Genomic DNA, 24,774 nt, shown 5'->3' with positions numbered 1-24,774 from the left:
TCGCCGACTGGGCATCCTCCGTCGTGCGAAGTCCTTCCTTGGCACACCTGAGCTCCTCACCACATACAAGGCTTTCATCCGCAGCTCAATGGAATACTGTTCCCCCCTCTGGGCTGGTGCTCCTGCCTCACACCTTGCTCGGCTTCACGCTGTTGAGGCCAAAGCTTTCAGAATCATTGGAATCTCCTGCGATGTAGTCAACGCCGAGGGCCTTTCACTCACTCACCGCAGGCAGGTTGGTTGTCTTTCTGTCTTCTACCGACTCCTCTCCGGCCTTGCTCCCCCAGCTCTCTCTGTGCTCTGTCCCCCCAATATTCCTTCAGGTCGCACAAGATCTGCCTGCAACCCTCTTATGGTTAAACTGCCAAAGTCTAGGCTCTCTGCTCACCTTCACTCTTTCATTCCCCTTTTCTCCCGCCTCTGGAACAAACTCCCCCACTCCCTTCAATCCCACTCCTCCCTCCAGGTCTTTAAAACAGCTGTTCACCACCATCTCTTATCGTCCCCCATCGAAAACCTTGATCTTTTCTACCCCCGGTAATTCACCCCAGAGTCCTTGCAGTGTTCATATGTTTTAATCCTCTCCCACCTCCCCCCAAGTCCTCCCGATGTCCCTGCTCTCAAATGTTGTGTTTGTGTCCTTCCCCCTCTTCCCCCTCTCTTTTGTGTCCTTCCCCCTCTCTCCCCATCTTGTCTGCCGCTCCCCTTGTTTTTTGTGTTTTGTGTGTCGGTTTGTCTTTTTGTGTGATTAATGTTAGCTCTTTCACGAGCCTCGATCTTGTATGCAAAAAAAACAAAACCCAAAAGACCCCGAAGACCCTTAAATACCCTGAATACCCAAAATACCCTGAAGACCCAAAATACCCCGAAGACCCAAAACACCCAAAATACCCTTAAAGGCCCAGAGGATCCAAAAACCCCTGAACACCCAAATAGCCCCGAAGACCCATAAGACACTGAAGACCCAAAAGACCCCAAAGACCTAACACACCCTGAAGACCCCAAATACCCTGAAGACCCCAGATACCCTGAAGACCCAAAAGACACTTAAATACCCCCAAATACCCTTAAAGACCCAGAGGAACCAAAGGACCCTGAAGACCCAAAAGGCCCTGAAGACCCAAAACATCCCAAAGACCCAAAATACCCTTAAAGGCCCAGAGGATCCAAAAAACCCTGAACACCCAAATGGCCCCGAAGACCCAAAATACCCTGAAGACCTAAAACACCCCAATGACCCAAAACACCACAAAGACCTAAAACACCACAAAGACCTAAAACACCATGAAGACCCAAAACACCATGAAGACCCCGAAGACCCAAAACACCCTGAAGACCCTTAAATACCAAAAGTACTTTGAAGACCCTAAAAGACCCAAAACACCCTGAAGATCAAAAATACCCTTAAAGACTCTAATGAACCAAAATACGCCAAATACCCTTAAAGACCCAGAGGAACCAAAATACCCTGAAGGCCCAAAAAAGCCTGAAGACCCAATTTTGGCCACTCTCCCCCACCATCTCCCCATCGCAATCCACCCCATCCCCCCTCCACCATTCCCCCACCTCCCCCCACGATCCCCAATCCACAATCACCACCACTAACCCCCACCCACCATTCCTGCCATCCCTCACTCCCTGAGAAAGCAGACATGGTCAAAGATGCCTACACCTCTGAAACGACATGTGGTGAGTCGCGCGGAGTGCGTCGAGTCACGCTAGTAAACTAAAAGTTGGAGTTTATTTTACACTCCCAAGCTACTTCACCAGTAAAAGTTTAAAAGGCATGATTAAGAGATTAAATGTTATGGAAGCACAAAGGTCAAAGGGTTAAGGGTTAACACCCAAAACATCAGCTTCTGCTTGCCTCCCATGGTTGTTATCATGCTTCAATCAGTATCTATCTATAATTCCAGCAATCTCTGTGTGTCTGTCTGTGTGTCTGTGTGTCTGTGTGTCTGTGTGTCTGTGTGTTTGTCTGTGACCGCTGTTTCTCGACAACCACGGGTCCGATATACTTGAAACTTGCCAGGTATATTGCTGGGGACCCGAGGATGTGCCTTTTCAAGGTTTCATATTAATCGGACAATTACTTACCGAGATATGTCCAAAAAACGCTTCAACCAATCAGAGAGCAGCGAGCTATCACGTGTGCCGAACGTGGCGATCAGACTCTGCCTCGGACGGCACATTTGACAGCGTATTCATTTATTTCACGTTGGAAAACTATGTTGCCGTTAAACTATGTTTTAAAACGAATTCAAACTGCGATTAAATTAAAACGATTCATCCTAACTGCGATTTGCGAACTTCCGGACAGTGACGACTTATCTTCCGGCAGCCAATCACAGAACGCTCTGTTGCGTAGGCGTGGCCGATGTGAGACGAGCGGAGCTGAGCGCGTTACGAGCTGACCGCCATTACGGTACGTAATTCGATTTCTTATGCGCATTATTTCTCCCAATTCAGTCAGAGCGAAGGGCGGAAGCGAAGAGCGTTGCTTTTTTTGTTTACGGGCGTACGGGCGGGGTAGAGCGTACGGGTAGCGTTTTTTTTTTTTTTTGGCCACGGAACGGGCACCCACGTACGGGCAATGCCCTAGTTATGTTAATTTCATCAATTATTCTACCTGTCTGCCGACACAGATCGACAACAGCCTTCACCAGGAAGACTAGTTCTTTCTTCTCTCCAGTCAAACTAGGTCAACCTCGGTCTTGGGACAAAAATCTGTTCGGCCCCTCCTTCAGAAAATGTTAGTGTGTGTAAACTTAGTAGTGTAGCAGCATAGCAAACCTGTTGTGCATTTTGTGATACAAGCACCAAATTTGGCACAAATGTACATTAATATGTTGCGAACATTTTCAGATATTGGGCCACTTGAAATTCCGTAATTTTTTTTTTCAAATTTTTTCAAATTTCGTAATATCAAATTTTTCGGGTGACACCGTCACAATTTCGGTCTTCGAGGCCGGCCGATATAGTGGGGCGGCTTAGCCCAAATATTCAAAAGAATTGTGCATTTTGTGATACAAGCACCAAATTTGGCACAAATGTACATTAATATGTTGTGAACATTGTGTGGTCAGCAATGAAGACGAGAGTCTGAATTACATGTATGCAAAAGACCTTGTGAACCAGTGAAGCAAATACACGGGTAAGCATGAATTAAATCTAGGGCATGATATAATTTCCATGATGTTTACCTCTACACTCAATGGTGGAAGGAGGTAATGTTTTGATCCCAGCTTGTCTGTATGTCTGTTAGTCCACAAAATTCCAGACAAAGCTTGTAGTAGTGGTAGTTGTAGTGGTAGTGGTGATAACAGAAATTGTTATATAGAACTGAACTTATATTATTATTATATGCAGAAAATAACTTCATTTCTATATGCCCTGCAGTGGACAGGTTAATTGGTTTATGCACTGAAGGGGTCACCCTGGTGTGCACTGCTGTGTTCTGCCTCACTGAGTTGTTCAGGTATGATGTACTCAGCACAAGCTTCCGGTCGGCCCGGAGGTGGGGGTGCGGGGCCTGTCACGGAACGTCAAAACAAACGGCCTGCCGGGGCCGCCCAAAAGTCGGGCGTGAGGGGCGCGTCCACTAATGGAACGCCTCTCGCTTCCCAGATCGAGGGCCACGTGGTCAGGAGAACCTCGTCCCTTCCGGTCACACTTTGCCTATCGGCCGGCCTCGAAGACCGAAATTGTGACGGTGTCACCCGAAACATTTGAAATTACGAAATTTGAAAAAATTTGAAAAAAAAAATTACGGAATTTCAAGTGGCCCAATATCTGAAAATGTTCGCAACATATTAATGTACATTTGTGCCAAATTTGGTGCTTGTATCACAAAATGCACAATTCTTTTGAATATTTGGGCTAAGCCGCCCCACTATAGTGGACTTAGGAATTTTAGGGCTGCCTGCAAGGTGCACGATGTGGCCCGTGAAGCCACAGTAGGGGCAAGTCATGCAGTCATTGTAAGCCCAGTGATACTGAGCAATTTATTTAGACTAGCAACGGTACCCGCCCTATGGGCGGGGCTTCAATTGGGAGACCCAAATGAAAAGGCAAAATATCAGAAGGCCTTTTTTCATTTTAAACGATTCATATAAACATCCGTTGAATCATATCACACGCAAATCATCAACATCTAAACAGTACATGGCGCCCATTTTGAAAAAAGATTGAATTCTGCAAAACGGCAGCGGCCACTACACGTCTTTCTCAGTCGCTTTGCACATGCTGCCGTGTTACTTCGGAGCCGCACGTTTCTATAGGAAGAGTTCGTCAGGAGTCTCTCTCCTGGTACGTAGAATTTCAACAAAAGCCACATCACTGTTCATATCGGTAAATATTATTCCATCGTGTTTGGGAAAATTGGAAAACTTGGGAAAATTGGAAAAACAATATAGCCTATTTTACTCCCAGGGGTCCCAGGAATACCCACCCAAAATATCGTTGTGATCGGTTGAGCCGTTTTTGCGGTACCTTCGAACGGACGGACGGACATTTGGTGAATTATAGTAAGATGACTGGAATTGGATCACTGCACTGAGAGAATCAAACAGAAAACCAAATACTGCATTGGAGTCATCAGAATGAACCAAAAAAAAAGCTAGAGCAAAGATGGAGTCATCAGGAGGAACCTGGATAGGATTCGGGTTTCAGCTGCGGCGACTCTATCCTCAAACCCATCCAAGCGCAGCCAAGTGAACCTTCCAGAAAAAAAAAATTCTGCAAGAATTCACTTCTCCGAAGACAGATGAATAAAGAGAGGAATAAAGAAGAAGCAAGAATTAGAATGAATAAACAGAAATATGAAAAAGTAGAAAGAAATGTGAAAGGAACAAAGATCCCTAATATCTAGCCCTAGCTCCTTCCCTTAACTCCTAGCCCTAACTCCTATCCCTAGCTCCTATCCCTAGCTCCTATCCATAGCTCCGAGCCCGAGCTCCTATCCCTAACTCCTAGTCCTATCTCCTATCCCTAGCTCCTATCACTAGCTCCTATCTCAAGCTCCTAGCCCTAGCTCCTATCTCTAGCTCCTAGCTCTAGCTCCTATCTCTAACTCCTATCACTAGCTCCTATCTCAAGCTCCTAGCTCTAGCTCCTATCTCTAACTCCTATCACTAGCTCCTATCGCTAGCTCCTATCGCTAGCTCCTATCCCTAGCTCCTAGCCCAAGCTCCTAGCCCTAGCCGCTATCTCTAGCTCCTATCTCTAACTCCTATCACTAGCTCCGATATCTAGCTCCGATATCTAGCTCCTATCTCTAGCTCCTATCCCTAGCTCCTATCCCTAGCTCCTATCGCTAGCTCCTATCCCTAGCTCCTAGCCCAAGCTCCTAGCCCTAGCCGCTATCTCTAGCTCCTATCTCTAACTCCTATCACTAGCTCCGATATCTAGCTCCTATCCCTAGCTCCTATCCCTAGCTCCTATCCCTAGCTCCTATCCCTAGCTCCTATCTCAAGCTCCTAGCCCAAGCTCCTAGCCCTAGCTCCTATTTCTAGCTCCTATCCCTAGCTCCTATCCCTAGCTCCTATCCCTAGCTCCTATCTCAAGCTCCTAGCCCAAGCTCCTAGCCCGAGCTCCTATCTCTAGCTCCTATTTCTAGCTCCTATCCCTAGCTCCTATCCCTAGCTCCTATCCCTAGCTCCTATCTCTAGCTCCTATCCCTAGCTCCTATCCCTAGCTCCTATCTCAAGCTCCTATCCCTAGCTCCTATCCCTAGCTCCTATCCCTAGCTCCTATCTCAAGCTCCTAGCCCAAGCTCCTAGCTCTAGCTCCTATCTCTAACTCCTATCACTAGCTCCTATCACTAGCTCCTATCCCTAGCTCCTAGCCCAAGCTCCTATCCCTAGCTCCTATCCCTAGCTCCTATCCCTAGCTCCTATCCCTAGCTCCTATCCCTAGCTCCTATCTCAAGCTCCTAGCCCGAGCTCCTAGCCCGAGCTCCTATCTCTAGCTCCTATCTCTAGCTCCTATTTCTAGCTCCTATCCCTAGCTCCTATCCCTAGCTCCTATCCCTAGCTCCTATCTCAAGCTCCTAGCCCAAGCTCCTAGCCCTAGCTCCTATCCCTAGCTCCTATCCCTAGCTCCTATCCCTAGCTCCTATCTCAAGCTCCTAGCCCGAGCTCCTAGCCCGAGCTCCTAGCCCGAGCTCCTATCTCTAGCTCCTATCTCTAGCTCCTATTTCTAGCTCCTATCCCTAGCTCCTATTTCTAGCTCCTATCCCTAGCTCCTATCCCTAGCTCCTATCCCTAGCTCCTATCCCTAGCTCCTATCTCAAGCTCCTAGCCCGAGCTCCTATCTCTAGCTCCTATCTCTAGCTCCTATCCCTAGCTCCTATCCCTAGCTCCTATCCCTAGCTCCTATCTCAAGCTCCTAGCCCGAGCTCCTAGCCCTAGCTCCTATCCCTAGCTCCTATCCCTAGCTCCTATCCCTAGCTCCTATCCCTAGCTCCTATCTCGAGCTCCTAGCCCGAGCTCCTAGCCCGAGCTCCTATCTCTAGCTCCTATCTCTAGCTCCTATTTCTAGCTCCTATCCCTAGCTCCTATCCCTAGCTCCTATCCCTAGCTCCTATCTCAAGCTCCTAGCCCAAGCTCCTAGCCCTAGCTCCTATCCCTAGCTCCTATCCCTAGCTCCTATCCCTAGCTCCTATCCCTAGCTCCTATCTCAAGCTCCTAGCCCAAGCTCCTAGCCCGAGCTCCTATCTCTAGCTCCTATCTCTAGCTCCTATTTCTAGCTCCTATCCCTAGCTCCTATCCCTAGCTCCTATCCCTAGCTCCTATCCCTAGCTCCTATCCCTAGCTCCTATCTCTAGCTCCTATTTCTAGCTCCTATCCCTAGCTCCTATCCCTAGCTCCTATCTCTAGCTCCTGTCTCTAGCTCCTATCTCTAGCGCCTATCTCTAGCTCCGATCTCTAACTCCTATCTCTAGCTCCTATATCTAGCTCCTATCCCTAGCTCCTATCCCTAGCTCCTATCCCTAGCTCCTATCCCTAGCTCCTATCCCTAGCTCCTATCCCTAGCTCCTATCCCTAGCTCCTAGCCCAAGCTCCTAGCCCTAGCTCCTAGCCCTAGCTCCTATCTCTAGCTCCTATCTCTAGCTCCTATCTCTAGCTCCTATCGCTAGCTCCTAGCTTGTCAGCAACAATAAAACACAGCTTGTTTCTAGCACCTGGGGTGACCACCCATCCATCTTGTGCCATGGAACGGTGAGGTTGGAATTAGGCACAAATACATTTTAAATGGAAGTATGAGTGGTGGAGTTGTGCAATCAGTGAATATTTGGTGTTTATTTCCTGTCTGCAAATGGTTGCCAGACCGTGGTCAAGGAGATCTGCAAGTTTTGTTCAGCTTTCCATCTGAACGTGTCTGAGAAGTTGCTGTGACTAGCCCTGGGAGAAGCGACGTGAAACTGGGCAGGCTAGTGGTACTTCAAGTGCTGAGGGCTGCAGCTACTTCCTTTCTTACAGAGTCCTGACATCAATGCAATCCTGACAGGGCTGGGAAAACATGGACCAGGAGTTGTGGAAAAGCTGAACTCTGTCAAATAATACAAAAGAGCTGCGACAACACCTCCTCCATAAACTTCTATCTCAGCTTGTGTGTAGAAGGTGCAAGGCTTATGTGTGAGAAAAAGATGGATGTACTGGAAAGGGGGAGAGATTGGGATGATTACAGGAGGTGAAGGCAGCATGATTACATTTTATGGGACTGAGGGAGCACAAGTGTGACAAATGGAGAAAAATATGAATCTTAGGATTTGCAGGTAGAATGTTTGTAAAAGTGTAGAAATAGAAGAAAGCATAAGATACGACACTGCAGAGGAGTTCGTTTCAGAGATTGAATGAAAGATGTAAAAATGAATAGATGTGACACCTGGGAAGACGATGAAGTGAAGGGTTTGTGGAAATGTATATGTGGCCAGGCAGGCTTGCAGTGTCACGGACAACACAACAAAACTCCTGACTCGGTGGAAGAAGTCCAATAAGCTTTTATCAGCCCGGGACAATTTATGAAGAGCCTTTTGGATCGTGCTTCTTTGGGAAAAATATGAAAATGGTACACAAGGTTTTTTTCTATCTGGGAAGGCCATTTGAATGAGTGCAACTGCAGCCCAGACTGGTGAGGGCTAGAGTGGCTGCAAGAGGAGACCCTCCAACGTCTCCATTCACATGTGGTCGCCAAATGGTTTGAGGAACATGCCAGTGATGTTATCCATATGTCATGGCCTTCTCAGTCACCAGATCTGAACCCAATCGAGCATTTATGGGATATTCCTGAACGACACCTGGAACAGCGTTTTCCACCTCCATCAAGCAGGTTTGAGTTGATTGACTTTCCCCTGGAAGAATGGTACCGCATCGCTCCTGCAAAATTCCAAACACTCGTGGACCTTATGCCATGGTGCATACAGGCCTTACTGGCCGCACATGGTGGCCCATCACTCTATTAAGTGACTTTACATTGGTCTTTCCATTTTTTTTTGGTCCACTACCTGTACATTATTAGAAGAACATTCGAAGTCTTCAGAGTGTAAAGGATTTGAACCTGGGATTACAGCTCATGAGACGAGACTGAAAACAGGACAATGCAAACCACGTCCTCAGGTGGAAGCTCAAAAAAGCACCAGGAATGCACGAGAATAGGTCATGATATTCTAGTTGTTTATGAATGCAATAATCCTTCTCCAACTCTTTCCCAACACCGCCTACCCTCCCCTCCCAACCCCACAGCAAATGAATGGCTGGGAAAATCAAAGGGCAGCCGAGAAGTTCAACTGAAGATTATGGATCCGGCCACAGTGCAAACGATGGATCCACAGGGCAAACACCTTCGTTCAGTGTGCTTTTGTACCCTTCACCATGTGACCGCACAACATGCAAACGACAAAGGAGGACGGACACTTGTTCTACATGTTCCCAAAGAGCATGACCTGGTGAGTGGTGCTGGCACCAAGAAAATTAGAGCGACATATCCACAACCCTCAAACAATAAGGGATAAACCACCTTTAGAGGCCATTTTTCCCCGCAATAATCCCCGCAAATTCCCCGCAAAGGGCAGCCGCAAACAATAAGGGATGATCGACCATAATGGATTGTGATGCGACGGATCTTGGAAATGGTGATTCAATGTGATCTGATGTGATGCCTGCCATTCATGAAGCAGCAGTTATAGACCACGAGGCATATGAGTGATCAAATTTAGTAAAACTCCACGTTCTGCAGACACAGGAAATTAGACCATGGGAGGAGCTCAGGCTTACTTGTGCAAAATGTCCACAATGCAATTTAATCCCAAGGATAAGCCGTACTAATGTATCATTTGACAGGTAATTTTGACAATATTGTTATTTTATTTTCAGGTTTTGGTGTTTGCTAGTGAAATGGAACGTACCGCTTTCGAAGACAGCCTTGAAAACATTCTGAAAAGGCAAAACATCACTCTCACGAGACTGGGTGACAAAGAGAAGTCCATCCTGCAGGAGGCTGCCACTCAGGAACAGCGAAATGCAACTGTGGAGAGATTTTTTCGCAAACTCTTTTCTGAGGTGTGTAATTCCCAAAGCATTGCGACATATTTCAGCTGTTTAAGATGGAGCACAAATAGTTCTTGCACAAGACAATTAAGTATTTGCCATTTTGAAATCAGATGAGTATTTATTCATTTATTTTCAGTTGGAGAGCATTCGATGATTCATTTGCTTTTGATGCTGTTTTGGTGGAGAAACGAGAAGTTTTCTTTTTTCAGATTTTGGAAATTCCAGCTGTTGACAGCGATACATGCCAAGAGGAACCTCCTCGATGTGTGAGCATGTCTCTCGAGTGCGAGCTCACACGTATGGAGTTCGCGGATACTCTGGGCCTAAAGGCCAGCTCGAGTTTTGTTCAGCAGATGTTTGAGCTGGCTGACCGAGATAAAAATGGATACTTGTCTTTCCGTGAACTGTTCAACATTCTCGTCATCTTTATGAAGGGTGAGCACAGTCTTAAGCTCTTAAGCTTCAACATTCTCAACTTAAGCTTGTGTAAGCTTAAATGAATCACTCCTATATCCTACAAGTTTTGTAAGAGTTATTTTCCTATCATTTTGTTACGCTACTTCTTAAAATTCTTCTTTTTACTTTTATCTCACCAAATGACTTATTAGGGTACAATGAAACACGGCACAAACGATGAGTAAAGTTACATCAGAATAAAAATGAATTGCACTGTATATTCCTGTGTTTCAAAGTCAAATGGGGAGAATGCAGCAAGGATATGAAGGATAAAGAGAGGTACAGAGGTAGTGCACTGACCAATGAGCTGTCTATTCTTGGTTCGATTTCCAACCCAACTTTAAACTGTTAAATTGGTGGTTCCCATGGCTGCCCCTTTTTGTTGTTTCTAAAAATTATCCACAAATTTAAAGGAAGCTACGTTGAGAACTAATTCAGCCAATCTTAAAAGTCTCGTGGCACAAGGTCTACGGATCTTGGAATTTGTGCTCCAAAAAGTATTGCAGAGCCTCCTGTCCTCATTCGTCGGAATGTTCGTATTCAAGGAAGAAATGGCCGTGGTGAAAAGGAAATGACTACTTCCTGCTTCCCGAAAACGAAAAGTATTAAAAAGATAAATCGCATGGGAGGTATCCTCCCATGGGAGGAGGTCCACCCAGACCACCTCTGCCCAAAAAATGAAATTAGTTAGAGTATAAGAGTAAACTTCCTGTATGTAAATACCTCTGTAGTTTTCCCTTCATTCTTATAACACTTACACCACCAGCCATGCGATCAGCGCCTAAATTAAATAAAGCCATCGCCGACCGGATCCGGACATTACTACCACACCACCCAGCTCAAATCTTCTCGACGGGCGCCAAGTGTGGCCGTGAGGCCACGCCCCGAAGGATGATTGGTTGGAGTGAGCGGGTGGCGCTTGGTGATTGGAGTGAGTATGACGTCAGAGAGAACATTCGAGTGTCGGAGTGAAAAGGGACATGTCCCGCCATTTTCTCTCTCTCTCTCTCTCTCTCTCTCTCTCTCGTCCTGGACTACATGGAGTTTGGTCGCATATTCCCTTACTCTTGCGCTGGGTTTCGATGCAAGCGGACGCATTCCCTGTTTCCCTCTTGGTCTGGCCTTCATCGCGAGTGGTCATAGTTTATACACTCTCCTTGGTGCTGGCTTTGTGGCGGCTGCAATTCATGCTGTGTGCGCTTGAGAAACAGTGGAGCTTTGTGGAGGAGGAAGGAGTTTATCCGCCGCTTCATGGGTCGGTGGCTGCTCTGGGTGCGACTGCGCGCCATCTTGTGTGGTCCTGCACGGTGGTTCAGGGACCGGTCAAAGACGCCAGGCGGAGTATCAGCCAACGCACCACACTACACCACATTTGACTTTCGTTTTCATTTATCATTCCCTTGTGTTGTATACGAGTCCGTATGGGGGCGCCCCAATTAGGAATTTGATTTAACCGTACATTCATTTTTGTTATCCTGGTATTATTTTCATTAAATCATTATTTATTGCATTTCCTTGTCGTGCCTGTCTTGTACATTTATTTGTCTGTGAGGTTCGGATAACCCCTTGTGTTGCGTCCGTCTGTGCAAATAAGACCAGAGAACTCCATTTCCCTCGCGTGATAAAGAGATAAGACCACCATAGTTTTGGTTAAACGCCTCAGAGTTAAAGCTCGTTTGGTCATCTGTCGCCCTGAGGTCTTCACGACAGGGTGGACACGACAATATATATTGTTACGGTTTTCACCGCCCTTCCTGCCCTTACCAAGGGGAGATGAAGCCCCTTGCTATTTTTGGGTCGGCGCAACCGAGAGACTTGAAACGCCCCTCCTTGGCAAACGCAAGGTAGGGTTTCGGGACAATTCTCGCACGTACCTAAATACCTGCGCCGCCGCGGAAGCGGGGAATCAAGCCTCGCACGAGCCACGCGTAATTTGAGTACACCGAGCGGATTGCGTACCACGTGGTCCGTGCAGTTAGCTTTGGTATTGGAACCCGATTAGAGCGGTTTTATTCGTACGACGCTTAGTCAATGATGGAAAACACAAAAGCGGTAGAATCAAAGGAAGAACACAGGTTTAATTATTATTTACACTATTATGTACAAGTCGGTAGAAAGCAGAGACACAGAGCAGTCTTATACAGTCTTAGGTTAATCCCAGACACGGGCCCGATTACACTCACAGGGGGAAATGAAGGTAGGATGATGTTCACGCGCTGACTTGGTCGTCCAGGAACGGCTCCGCCCGGCGTGGCTCTCCCCGGTCACAGCACGTCCGTCGATGAAGGCAAGCACGCGGCTGGAGGGATCCTTGCAGCACGTCTCTCGAACAAAAGGCAGATCAGGCAGGCGGGAGGGAAATGTACGCGTCTCTCACCAGGCTTGGCGGTTTCTCTTAGCGCGATTAATTACCGGCGTGCTCTCACTCACGCAACCCAATAGAGGTTCTGCCTCAAGCTCAACCGAGTGCTTAATTTGTAAGAGCGCTTTATAACTCGGTTCATGCGCGACTTCTCTCAGACCTCAACTCTCACAAGCGCCTCTCCCACCAGAACTCTCAGAACTCCGAACTTGTTCAAGCACCTCCCTCCACAGAACGCAACTCTCACAAGCGCCTCTCCCACCAGAACTTGGTTCAGCTCACCTCTCACAGAACTCCTAACTCGTTTGTTCAAGCGTCTCTGCCCAACTCATAACTCATCAAGCTCATCACCCCGCAGAACTTCGGTGGGGGCTTCGCGCAACGGGTTATATTGCCAACCCCCTTAGCTCTATCGATTGTTCTAACCACGCCTTGTGACGCAGTGCCGCAGCCACTCCCTTCGAGCCCTGATTGGTGGCTCGCTCTTACCGTCGGCTTCTCCTCCGCCCTCCTTTGGTCTTGCCTCGATTTGCCAGGCCTGCCTCGTGTTAATTTGTGCCAAAAAGCCAAAGGCGGCATGAGGCGGCATAAGGCAATGAAAGAACCTAACTCTCATTATTCGACTCAACGGAAGACTAACACAGGAAAAGGACTATGCTTACACATACTAAGAAATAACTGAACTATCGCGAGGCTACGTGTTGTAGTGTGACTAACTATGAGGGGGAAAATTAACCTTTATTTGTACAAACTCAAAACCGCAACAATATATATATATATATATATATATATATATATATATATATATATATATATATATATATATATATTATATATGTATATATAAATATGTATATACATTTGTGAATGTATATTGGGCTGTTTCAGCCACACCCATTCCTGACAGGTATGTATAATCAAGCACACAGCCATGCAATCTCCACAGACAAACATTGGCAGTAGAATAGGCCATACTGAAGAGCTCAGTGACTTTCAACGTGGCACCGTCATGGGATGCCACCTTTCCAACAAGTCAGTTCGTCAAATTTCTGCCCTGCTAGAGCTGCCCCGGTCAACTGTAAGTGCTGTTATTGTGAAGTGGAAATGTCTAGGAGCAACAACAGCTCAGCCGCGAAGTGGTAGGCCACACAAGCTCACAGAACGGTGACCGCCGAGTGCTGAAGCGTGTAGCGCGTAAAAATCGTATGTCCTCTGTTGCAACACTCACTACCGAGTTCCAAACTGCCTCTGGAAGCAACGTCAGTACAACTGTTCGTCTGGAGCTTCATGAAATGGGTTTCCCTGGCCGAGCAGCCGCACACAAGCCTAAGATCACCATGCGCAAATGCCAAGCGTCTGCTGGAGTGGTGTAAAGCTTGCCGCCATCGGACTCTAGAGCAGTGGAAACGCATTCTCTGGGGTGATGAATCACGCTTCACCATCTGGCAGTCCGATGGACGAATCTGGGTTTGGCGGATGCCAGGAAAACACTACCTGCCCAAATGCATAGTGCCAATTGTGAAGTTCAGTGGAGGAATAATGGTCTGGGGCTGTTTTTCATGGTTCAGGCTAGGCCCCTTAGTTCCAGTGAAGGGAAATCGTAACGCTACAGCACACAATGACATTCCAGACGATTGTGTGCTTCCAACTTTGTGGCAACAGTTTGGGGAAGACCCTTTCCTGCTTCAGCATGAGAATGGCCCCGTGCACAAAGCAAGGTCCATGCAGAAATGGTTTGTCGAGATCGGTGTGGAAGAACTTAACTGGCCTGCACATAGCCCTGACCTCAACCCCATTGAACACCTTTGGGATGTATTGGAACGCCGACTGTGAGCCAGGCATAATCGCCCAACATCAGTGCCCGACCTCACTAATGCTCTTGTGGCTGAATGAAAGCAAATGTTCCAACATTTAGTGGAAAGCCTTACCAGAAGAGTGGAGGCTGTTATCGAAGCAAAGGGGGTGGGGGGAGGGAGACCAACTCCATAATAATGCCCATGATTTTGGAATGAGATGTTTGATGTTCGGGCGTCCACATACTTTTGGTCATGCAGTGTGTGTATATATATATGTATATATATATAAACACACACTGCGTGACTGTATATATATACATATACAGTCACGTAAAAAAGTAAGTACACCCCATGTAAAGTTTTGACTTTTTCAACATATTTCAACATACAACTATTTGATCTTCATTTCAACAATATTGATAAAGGAGATATAATATAACAAATATCATGAAACATTTCCATTATGTAGTCCATTGTATAATTTAAATAAACATAAATGCAAATTTTGCATGTGGAAAAAGTAAGTACACCCCATGAAATGTTTTTTTAATCTTTTTAACATATGTGGACATATCAATATTTGATCTTCATTTAAACAGTATCTTCAGATAAAGGTGATCTAATTGAACAAAAAACAATGAAAAGTTGACTTTGCAATAATTTATTCAACAAAAAATTAACAGAGATGCCATTTCCTTCTGTGGAAAAAGGAAGGACACCCTTGGCTCTAATAGGTGGTATTGCCCCCTTTGGCAGAAACAACCTCAAGTAGGCGTTTCTTATAACTGTCTACCAGTCTCTGACATTGACTGGGAGAAATTTTTGCCCACTCCCCCATGCAGAATTCTTTCAGCTGTGCGATGTTTGAGGGTTTCTTGCATGCACAGCTCGTTTCAAATCCCCCCACAACATCTCGATGGGATTTAGATCCAGGCTTTGACTTGGCCATTTCTTTCTTTTCAGCCATTCCTTGGTGGATTTACTGGTATGTTTAGGGTCATTGTCATGTTGCAAGGTCCACCTTCGGTTGAGCTTCAACTTTCCGACAGATGGCCTCACATTATCCTCAAGAACCCTCTGGTACAATGAAGAATTCATAGTGGATTTGAGGATGGTGAGCTGCCCAGGCCCTGATGCAGCAAAGCTGCCCCAAACCCTAATATTTCCACCACCATGCTTTACAGTTGGTGTCAGGTTCTTGTGGTCAGATGCTGTCTTTGGTTTTCGCCAAACATGTCTTCTGGTACTGTGGCCAAATAGCTTTGACTCATCTGTCCAGAGCGCATTGTTCCAGAAGTGCTGGTCTTTGCCCAGGTGTTCATTGGCAAACTTTAGTCTTGCCCTGATGTTCTTTCTGGACAGCAAAGGTTTCCTCCTGGCACACCTCCCATGTAGATCAAATTTGTGCAGCCTCTTTCTAATGGTAGACTCATGCACTTTGACATCAACAGTGGCAAGAGCTACCTGTAGGTCCCGTGATGAAATTCTGGGGTACTTAGAGACTTCTTTCAGCATCTTGCGGTCTGCTCTTGGGCTGAACTTGCTGGGGCGGCCTGGCCCGAACAAGTTGGCAGTTGATTGGAAGCTTCTCCACTTGTCGATGATCTTCCGGACAGTCGAATGATTGATTTCAAATTGTTTGGAGATCTTTTTAAATCCCTTCCCAGACTCGGAGGCATCTACAACCTTCTTTCTGAAGGCCTCAGAGAACTCTTTTGATTTAGGCATGGTGACGCCGCACACTTCAACAACAAAGAGCAAACCAAACTAAATGTCTGAGGTTTAAATAAGACAGGTTCCTCCAAGATCCTCTCTGACGATGTTCTAATCATTTGCACCTGAGCTGGTGCACCTGATTCTAATTTTAGATATTGGAAGTAGTGATAAATGTAGGGGTGTACTTACTTTTTCCACATGCGAAATTTGCATTTATGTTTATTTAAATTATACAATGGACTACAAAATGTAAATGTTTCATGATATTTGTTATATTATATCACCTTTATATATCAATATTGTTGAAATGAAGATCAAATAGCTGTATGTTGAAATATGTTGAAAAAGTTAAAACTTTACATGGGGTGTACTTACTTTTTCACATGACTGTATATACAGACTTGGCATTTAATATGGAATATTTTTTTTGTGGGGGTGAACTTACTTTTCAAGATGACTTAGAACCAAAAGTTCATTGGAATTATGTTGAAATTATTCTAGATTTTGTTAATGTGACCTTTAAAAGAAACAAAAAACACATTTGACATTTCGAAGCAAATAAATTGATCCTTGAAAGTGATGTAAACTGATATCGAACTCAAATCACGGACAGTACTGCGTTAAACTTCTGTACGTTTTCCAGAAGTATCTCTTTATTTTGCACATTAGCCAAAAAAAATTTCAACAAAAGCTAAATTATGACTGGGATTACGGACAGTAAAATTACAGTTCAGTACTTCATGTAACCCCCACGAGCATTCGGGAGAGCACGTACACGTCGAGGCATGCTTTTCACGAGATTTGCCGAGGTTTGGACAGGAATTGCTTGCCATGCAGTGACAATAGCCTGCTGCAATTCACGCACAGAGGTCGGCTGCTGGTCCAAGTGGTCGATTTGACGCGTTAATTCTGCCCAAAAGTTCTCTATCGGATTCATATCCGGGGACATGGCAGGCCACTCCATATGCTCTACACCATGGTCAGCAAGAAAGTGTTGGATCATGCGAGCACGATGTGGCCGTGCATTGTCATCTTGGAAGACAAAGTTTCCTCGATAGGCTGCACGAGCAAATGGAAGCAATGTTTCTTCCAGAATGGCCCTGTACTTGAACTGGTTCAGGTTTCCATTCAGAACAACCAGGTCAGTTTTTCCCCCTGCATGAAAAGCAGCCCAAACGGTCACCCCACCACCTCCAGCTTGGACTCTTGGCACTATACAATCTTTGTTGTAGGCTTCATGCACTTGTCTGCACACTCGGACGCGGCCATCTTGACGATAGACCATAAGTCTAGACTCGTCACTGAAGATCACGTGATTCCAGTGTCCTGGCTGCCATTGTCAGTGCTCTCTGGCCCACTGCAATCGGCGCTGGCGGTGTTGTCTGGTCAGGCGTGGCTTTCTCAGGGGACGCCTGGCACGATAGCCTGCTTGAACCAGTCGTTGGTTGACTAGCCTTCTGGATACAGGCACATTTGTCAGTTGCTGCCACTCAGCCCAAAGCCGATTAGCTGACTTGGTATGGCCATTGCGGACTAACCGGTGCAGCTGGCAATCATCCCTCCTTGTGGCTCTGCGGGGACGTCCTGGCCTCGGTATTGGAGTAGGGACACCCCTCTGAGCATTTCGTTTCAGGATCTTTGACACCTGACCTTGAGTGATGCCATACTGCCGAGCAATAGCACGCTGTTTCATGCCGTAATTTCGTAAAGCCACAACTCCATGACAAACAGCATTGTCGAGTTGACGGACCATCTCCAGAGGAAGTGGCAATAACTTTTGGAGACGTGCAGCAGTTGTTTTCCACTAATACAGAATGCAACAACTCTTGTATACCCGACTGTGAAGCCAATCATCAAATGCACCTGTCCGTACATTTTGCCACGCCACCTGTGATATAATCCTGTTGTTGACTTCTTGCTGCGACAATCAGTGACATGGCTCTTTTAACAAATAAATCACCAAAGTGTAAAAGAAACTCACCAGATTGATATACTGAGTGAAGAAAGTAAACCCAAGTCAAGAAAAAAAAAAAATTCCATATTAAATGCCAAGTCTGTGTATATATATATATATATATATATATATATATATATATATGTATGTTATTACGGCCCGCGGATAAGGATGTTATGTTTGCCGAGCGGATGGCACCGCGGCCTAACAGTTACCCCGATTAACCCGATCCCCGAACGTTGGCCGGGTCGCGCCACAGCTATTCAATATGGAAAAGACAAAAGCGACACGGATGTGAAGAAGAGGAAGGAGGCGAAAAGGTTGGAAATACGAATATAATTTATTTGCTATTTACAGGCTCAAAAAAACCAAGGAGAAGGAAAGATAAGAAAATAATATAGACAGAGGGACGGACCAGAAGGACACAGTGAAAATCGCTAGCTTATCTATGCAGTCTTAACTAGAACGGGCACTCGGTAGAGCGCATACCTTCGCCGCAGCTACTGTTCTGTACTTGGCATGGGAGTGTAGGGAACAGAACAACAAAAATACGATTTTGACCTTTTCGTGACCTTGACCTTGACCTTTGACCCGATTGCTCCCAAAATCTAATCAAATGTGTCCCGTATAATAACCAATCATCCCACCAAATTTCATGCAATTCGGTTGAATACTTTTTGAGTTATGCGAATAACATACACACACACACACAGACATACAAATAAATACACAGCGATCAAAACATAACCTTCCGCTTTTGCGAAGGTAATTAACTACCCAGGGACAAAACAAACAGAACAAACTCACGTACACCAAAAGGATGGAAAGGCAGGAGGTGGATGGCTGGAGGGAGAGGAAAGTCCAAGGGGTCCTGCAGCACGATCGGCGCGTTTAGCAGCCGCCATTCCTTTGCGGCCCTGCTCAAAACCGCCGTCCAGGCCCCAAGCGGCTGTTGAGTGTTGTTGCTGCTGTGGCCGCCGCCGCTGCTGCTGCTGTGGACGTCGCGTGCTTTGCCAGGACTACAACAGGCTTTGTGCTTCCCTGGATGATGATCTCCTTAATGTTCTCTATGTTCTTTTGCTCACATGCCAGCCTCAGACTCTGCTCGGAAAGGCACCAGCTCAGGAACAAACCTCGGCCCACTTGATCAGCCGTTGCTGTGTACAAAGCTTCCTTGGGTGATCTCAATGTACTCTTGTCAAAGCTCATCTCTCATCTCAGTAAAAGCTCATCTCCTCATCTCAGTAAAAGCTCATCTCCTCATCTCAGTAAAAGCTCATCTCCTCATCTCAGTAAAAGCTCATCTCCTCATCTCAGTAAAAGCTCATCTCCTCATCTCAGTAAAAGCTCATCTGCTTGGGGAGCGTCCCGCGGCGGGTTATATAGGCCCCGCCCCTCAACCTTCGCGAACCTCCTTGATGTTTCTCTCCACACCCTCTCCAAGTCCAACCCCTTGTTCGTGGTTGGTTGAGTGGGGCTGACTCACTCCTCCCCTCTATGACGAGGTGGGGACCCGCCTTTCTTCCCCGATCCGAGCACATGTTCAATGGTGGTTTTGGAGGGGATGTAATTTGCAACCGAGGCTTGGCAATGACGAAAGGGGAAATGGAGGTTTTGGGAATGGGAATGGGGAATGAAGGGGGATCTATCTTGTTTCTCTTGGTGCAATGGAGTGTCATTTTAATGGAAGACAAAGCCTTAACCTAATACACAGAATAAGGAAATAAACTACTGAACAGGGATATTATAGTGTCCTTCATGTATGCTTTATGGAACTAACTGCGGGAACGCCCTTTGACCTTTATACACACTGGAGCAAGGAAGGCTCAGAATAAAGCAATAATAATAACAACACAATAAAAAACCACAATCCTCATATCCGCAACACTGCACCCTCCTCCTCTTAGGCACGTCCCGGGCCTATAACTTTAATTTAGTGTGACACGTAGGTGTAGAGCCCTCTACTTTTAACCTGACCCTGAGTGCGACAGTTTTAAAACATAAATAAATATGTCCCGCTGCTCCATTGCACCCTGCCTAACAGATTCACGCCCACAGCTAACCGAATTGCGGAATGGTCTTCAAACTATCCATTGATGGTGGGGAGCATTATTTATAATTGACGCTACTTTATTTACAAAACGCAACCCAGGACCTGTGATTGTTCTTTCTGGGGGGGAGACAGTCTGCTCTGCATCAATGCACCCTGAAAGCACCCAAAATGCACCAACACACCCTCAAGCACCAATCGGTGCACAGTCATCACTGTTCATCAATAAAAATAAACCAACAACCCCTAACCCTGCAGGTGGTCCCTTGCTCTTCGGCTCCCTCAGCTGGCTATTATTATTTTCCTGGTGTTGTCATCTTCCTTTGCTGGCGGCCTATTGGTGGAATTAAAATGCACCCAAGGTGTCCATTTTTTTTTTTTTATGGCCCACAGGGGCCGACTATGTATGGTTCACCTGTGGGGCATCGGTGCCCTGTGGCCAAGGTCCGCCAGCAAGATTTCGGGCCCTCATGGCCGGTTCCAGCAGAGGGGCCATGCCCCAACCCATGGGGTCCATACGTGGTGCTCGGCCACAGACGTGTGGTCCATAATGTGGTGCATCGATGCAGACAGCTGTGGTTGCGAGAGGTTCGGGCGCACAATGGCCGACTCACGCACGCTCCCCTCGGCGCCCAATGGCGCACAGGTCCTCATGTGGGAGACAAAAGGGGATAAAGACAGATGAGCGAGGGGTAAGGTCACAAGGGTACACATCAATAAGGCAATGCAAGGTGAAGTGCGTACGGAGAGCGAAGTGAGAAAGCTCGTCCCTACCGTACGTCACCCCCCCCTGTCACCTACACTACCCTTGCCCTTACCCCATATTTACAAAATCTACACATTTACAAATTTGTCACTAATGTCACGTCTTCCCCATATCTCTTCTACACCAAATTCGTTCCCACAATCCCTCTATCCAAAATTTGCCATCACCCAATTCATCATCAATCCTCATAAGGAGGGAGAGATGGAACACAAAGCACAATGTCACACCCACGTCACGATGCGTCTCACATTCCAAACATCTGCACAATAAAAATAATAAAAACATGGCATGGTGTGGAGTTACGTCACCTCAGGTGAGTGGATGTAGATGGTGCAAGGAGATTTTCATCCTAACTACTTTCTAAATGACATTAACACACTTTACACTACCCGGGGTCTTTCCCTGCCAATCCATTGGCCAACTTACACTATGGGTTCTAAAAACCAATTCCCATTGACCAAACTGTGGTGCTTCTCAATTTGGGGTCTCGCTCCCCCGATCATCTCCCGGTGCCCTTGCACAATTTCCGGGCTGGGTCATGTAGCTCTCCCAGCAGGTCTACCCACCTGCACACCTCCACCACTGTAGTTGCCACCCGAGCTTACCTGCTCCTTACCTAACCTATCTAACTGGGGAAAGCCCCTCCTGGCTCTGTCACCCCTCGGTGCCCTCTGGCACTGGGCTACCCGGGTCCGTCCTCCGGATCCTCGGGCCCCATCCACAACAACTCTACCGGCTCCCAGAGCCCACCTGCGGCCTCACCTGGCCGACATCCTCACAGTGGTGGAGTGCCCAAACCAACTACACACACTAACAGGCTACATGCCCAGCCATTTCCACAACACTAATGCACCCATCCAAATACCATTCTTTCACCCGCACCACAGATGCCAATATCCAACCACAATTTACCTATACCCTCTACCTAACACTTACACTACCCTCCCCGGGTATTCGTGATGGGGGTCCATCCTTCCCCCATTCACACCTTCGCACCATCCACTCCACTCCATAGTTTCCACCATACTCACTCCACGACCATCCATTCCAATACTCCATATATTCCACACTCCATGTATTCCACACAACCATTCTCCATACACCTGTTGTTGCACACCTGTGCAATCATACCTGGTGCCACCTGCACCCTCCTTCCTTCCTGGACCATTTGGTCAGCACAATACTCATCACCATCACTCACTCAAACACTGCTCCATACACCTGTTCAGTTGCACACCTGTGCAATCACACCTGTTCCTTACACACTTTTCACAATACACTTCTGAATACACCTCCAACACTCACACGGCATCATCTAATCTACCTGTTGCCCTGCTAACTTAGTGCTCCCCGTCTTCCCTTTAAACTAAGCACATACCACGTCATTATCATCCACACTAACCTACCTGCGTCCCCACTACAGGTATCATTGTCACTACCTAATCTTACCGTTACCTAAGGTCATCTTCTAGGTCCCTACACACGATATATCCTAACCCTCCCGGGCTAGTTTTCACTGCCAAACCCCATAAATCTAGTGCTCCTTTGCCCCCGCTGTGAGGGATGGCAGAGTTGCCATCCCCTCACATCGGGTATCTCAAGCTATTAATTCTGCTCACCAAATTCCAGCCAATCAAAAATTTGCCAATCACTACCCATCATCTGCCAATCATCACCCTGCCAATCCTTTGCCAATCATCAAATTTTGTTTTTCTAATTTCGGGGCCAAAACACTATCCTCGTCATCACAGTCTACTTACTAGTGCCTCTCGGTGCGCCAATTCACTTCCAAAGCTCGGCTTCGTAAAGCCGAGCAATGAATGCGGGTTGTTTGGTGCCGGCGGCTGGAAGCGGCCGACACTCGGTGAAGGGAAGGAGGTTTACTCGGGCCGAGATCCCACGCACCACCTCGGCACGGAGCCATCCAATGGCCCGATCTCGACCTGCCGGAACGCCTCAACAAAAAGGGGTCGCCATGACGACCCTTCCTATCGGGCTGCCCGCTCTGCCTAGTGGAGCACGGACACGGCCGTTCAAAGCGAGGCCCAGCGTGGATCGCGTACGGCGGTTCTTTCGAAACCGCCGTGGTTCGGATCCCCGCTGGTCCTCGCGGCACGCGAAGCTGCCCGACGCGCACCGAGGGCCTGATTCGGCTATACGTCGCTCTAACCGCTAACCCGGTTACCGTCGATGCCTCACCTGCATGCTTACACCCCGCAGCCCGTTCCTTGCTCATACATCCAGCTGTTCCCATGCTCCTCGTCATTGCACCTTCTCTTACACACCCAGGTACACTCATTCCGCTCACAGACTTGGTCACACACCTGACCACCGAACACCTTTGCACACACTCGTCGTTCGCACACCTCACCAACACACCTCTTCGTGCCCCCTCCTCGGTCACCTCCTCTGTGACAATCACAGGTGTGCTCTCACTTGCACACCCAACCACGTGCCTCACGACCAACTCAAGTGTGCATTCCCACACACGCTCTACCATTCCAGGTGTGCATCCTTCCATTCCAGGTGTACATCCTCGCTCACCTGCCACAACCAACTCCCGCTCCGTGTCACTCTCACTACTCTCACCTCCACTCTCGGTTGCGCACTCACCCTTACTCTCGACAGCGCACTCTTTCCTCATGCACCCGTCCGTTACACACCTTTCTCGCGCACACTCTCCCGTTACATCCTCTGTAACACTCACCACAGGCGTGCATTCTCCCTTACTCTTGACAGCGCACTCTTTCCCCATGCACCCATCCGTTACACACCTTTCTCGCGCATCCTCTTGCGCACACTCTCTCGTTACTTCCTCCGTAACACTCCTCACTATGCGCTTCCATGTGCTCCCTCGCACACGCGCTACGACCGACTCACTCTCGACAGCACACTCACTCCTCGGCGCACACTTTTTCCTCACACACCCCATGGTCGGACATTCTCGCACACCTCTTCTTTCGCACACCGTACCTGTCGCACACTTATATATATATATATATATATATATATATATATATATATATATATATATATATATATATACATATATATATATATATATATATATATATATATATATATATACACAGGGTGCTTAAAAATATTGTTAACACTTATATGGGACTATATATCTCAAAAGTGTTAAGATTTTTTGGAAGCACCCTGTATGTGTGTGTATATATATATATATATCTATATATATATATATATATACACACATATACACACATGCATACACACATTGTAACAGTGAGCCAGGTTGACATGGCCAAATCACCAATCTAGCGACAGATTGTCCTTGGGGCTGTACGTGATCACCCGGGAAAGCAAAAATATAATATTTGCTTCGGTTTTAGATGCACAGCAACTCAAGCGATTCTGTTTCCTGCGATGCGTCCATCAGTTTGAAACGGATGAGGGCCGAGCGATATCTCTTGAATGAAATCCACCGTGGCTTTTCCCTCCTAACAAGATTGACGCCATTTTACAATTGTCACGAGTTTACTTGCAACCATTGTTTTATAATCCAATCCCAGGCGGCACACCAAGCCAACACTTTAATGGTGAAACAAACCCCTTTATTGACGGGCAGGGGAACAGGGAGAAAGTTACACTTATAACAGACAGTGACACAACAAAAAAGTGTGTCAATCCCTTGCGTAATCCCATGCTTCACAAAATTCCATCCTTTTCTTTCTCCTGTGCATTCATCCCATTGATATTTCCATGTATTGTCATACTCACTACCCATGCGTTACCCTCTACCCTCTCCCACCTCTTTCTTCCATGTGTGTATTTGTTTTGATAAATTTTAATTTGATGCAAAAGCTACAAGGCAAATCGACCACCTGTACATAACTGCATTTCAAATAGTAAATAGGTGTGCTGTAAACGTTTACATTTAAAAAAAAAAAGAATCAAAATGAGGAATTCATCACAAAATAAATGTTTCTATAACAGCATTACAGGGATTTATTTATCGAAAGGTGATTTAATTGTTGCAGGTTCAAACGAAGCAAAATCTCAGTTAATGTTCCAGATGTATGACATCAAAAGTGAAGCCATAATGTCCAAGAATGACTTCTGCCTTATGATCAGGTAAATTACCAATACCTGACAT

General features: G+C 46.6%; 1 protein-coding gene across 3 annotated transcripts in view; it reads left to right on the top strand.

Moving 5' to 3' along the window:
- The window catches only part of LOC137420885 (dual oxidase 1), a 155,457-nt gene that overhangs the window by 107,744 nt on the left and 22,939 nt on the right, over nt 1-24,774 (top strand). For all 3 annotated transcript variants that reach the window (XM_068106361.2, XM_068106364.2, XM_068106360.2), the window contains exons 17-20: nt 8,745-8,947; nt 9,375-9,560; nt 9,761-9,986; nt 24,659-24,752. In XM_068106361.2, the coding sequence (XP_067962462.2) occupies nt 8,745-8,947; nt 9,375-9,560; nt 9,761-9,986; nt 24,659-24,752 (709 nt within the window). The remainder of the gene's footprint in view (nt 1-8,744; nt 8,948-9,374; nt 9,561-9,760; nt 9,987-24,658; nt 24,753-24,774) is intronic.

This window comes from Myxine glutinosa, chromosome 2 (assembly GCF_964187855.1).
Source record: "Myxine glutinosa chromosome 2, kmMyxGlut1.1, whole genome shotgun sequence".
Taxonomy (NCBI): domain Eukaryota; kingdom Metazoa; phylum Chordata; class Myxini; order Myxiniformes; family Myxinidae; genus Myxine; species Myxine glutinosa.
This window is presented reverse-complemented; position numbering and strand designations above follow the sequence as displayed.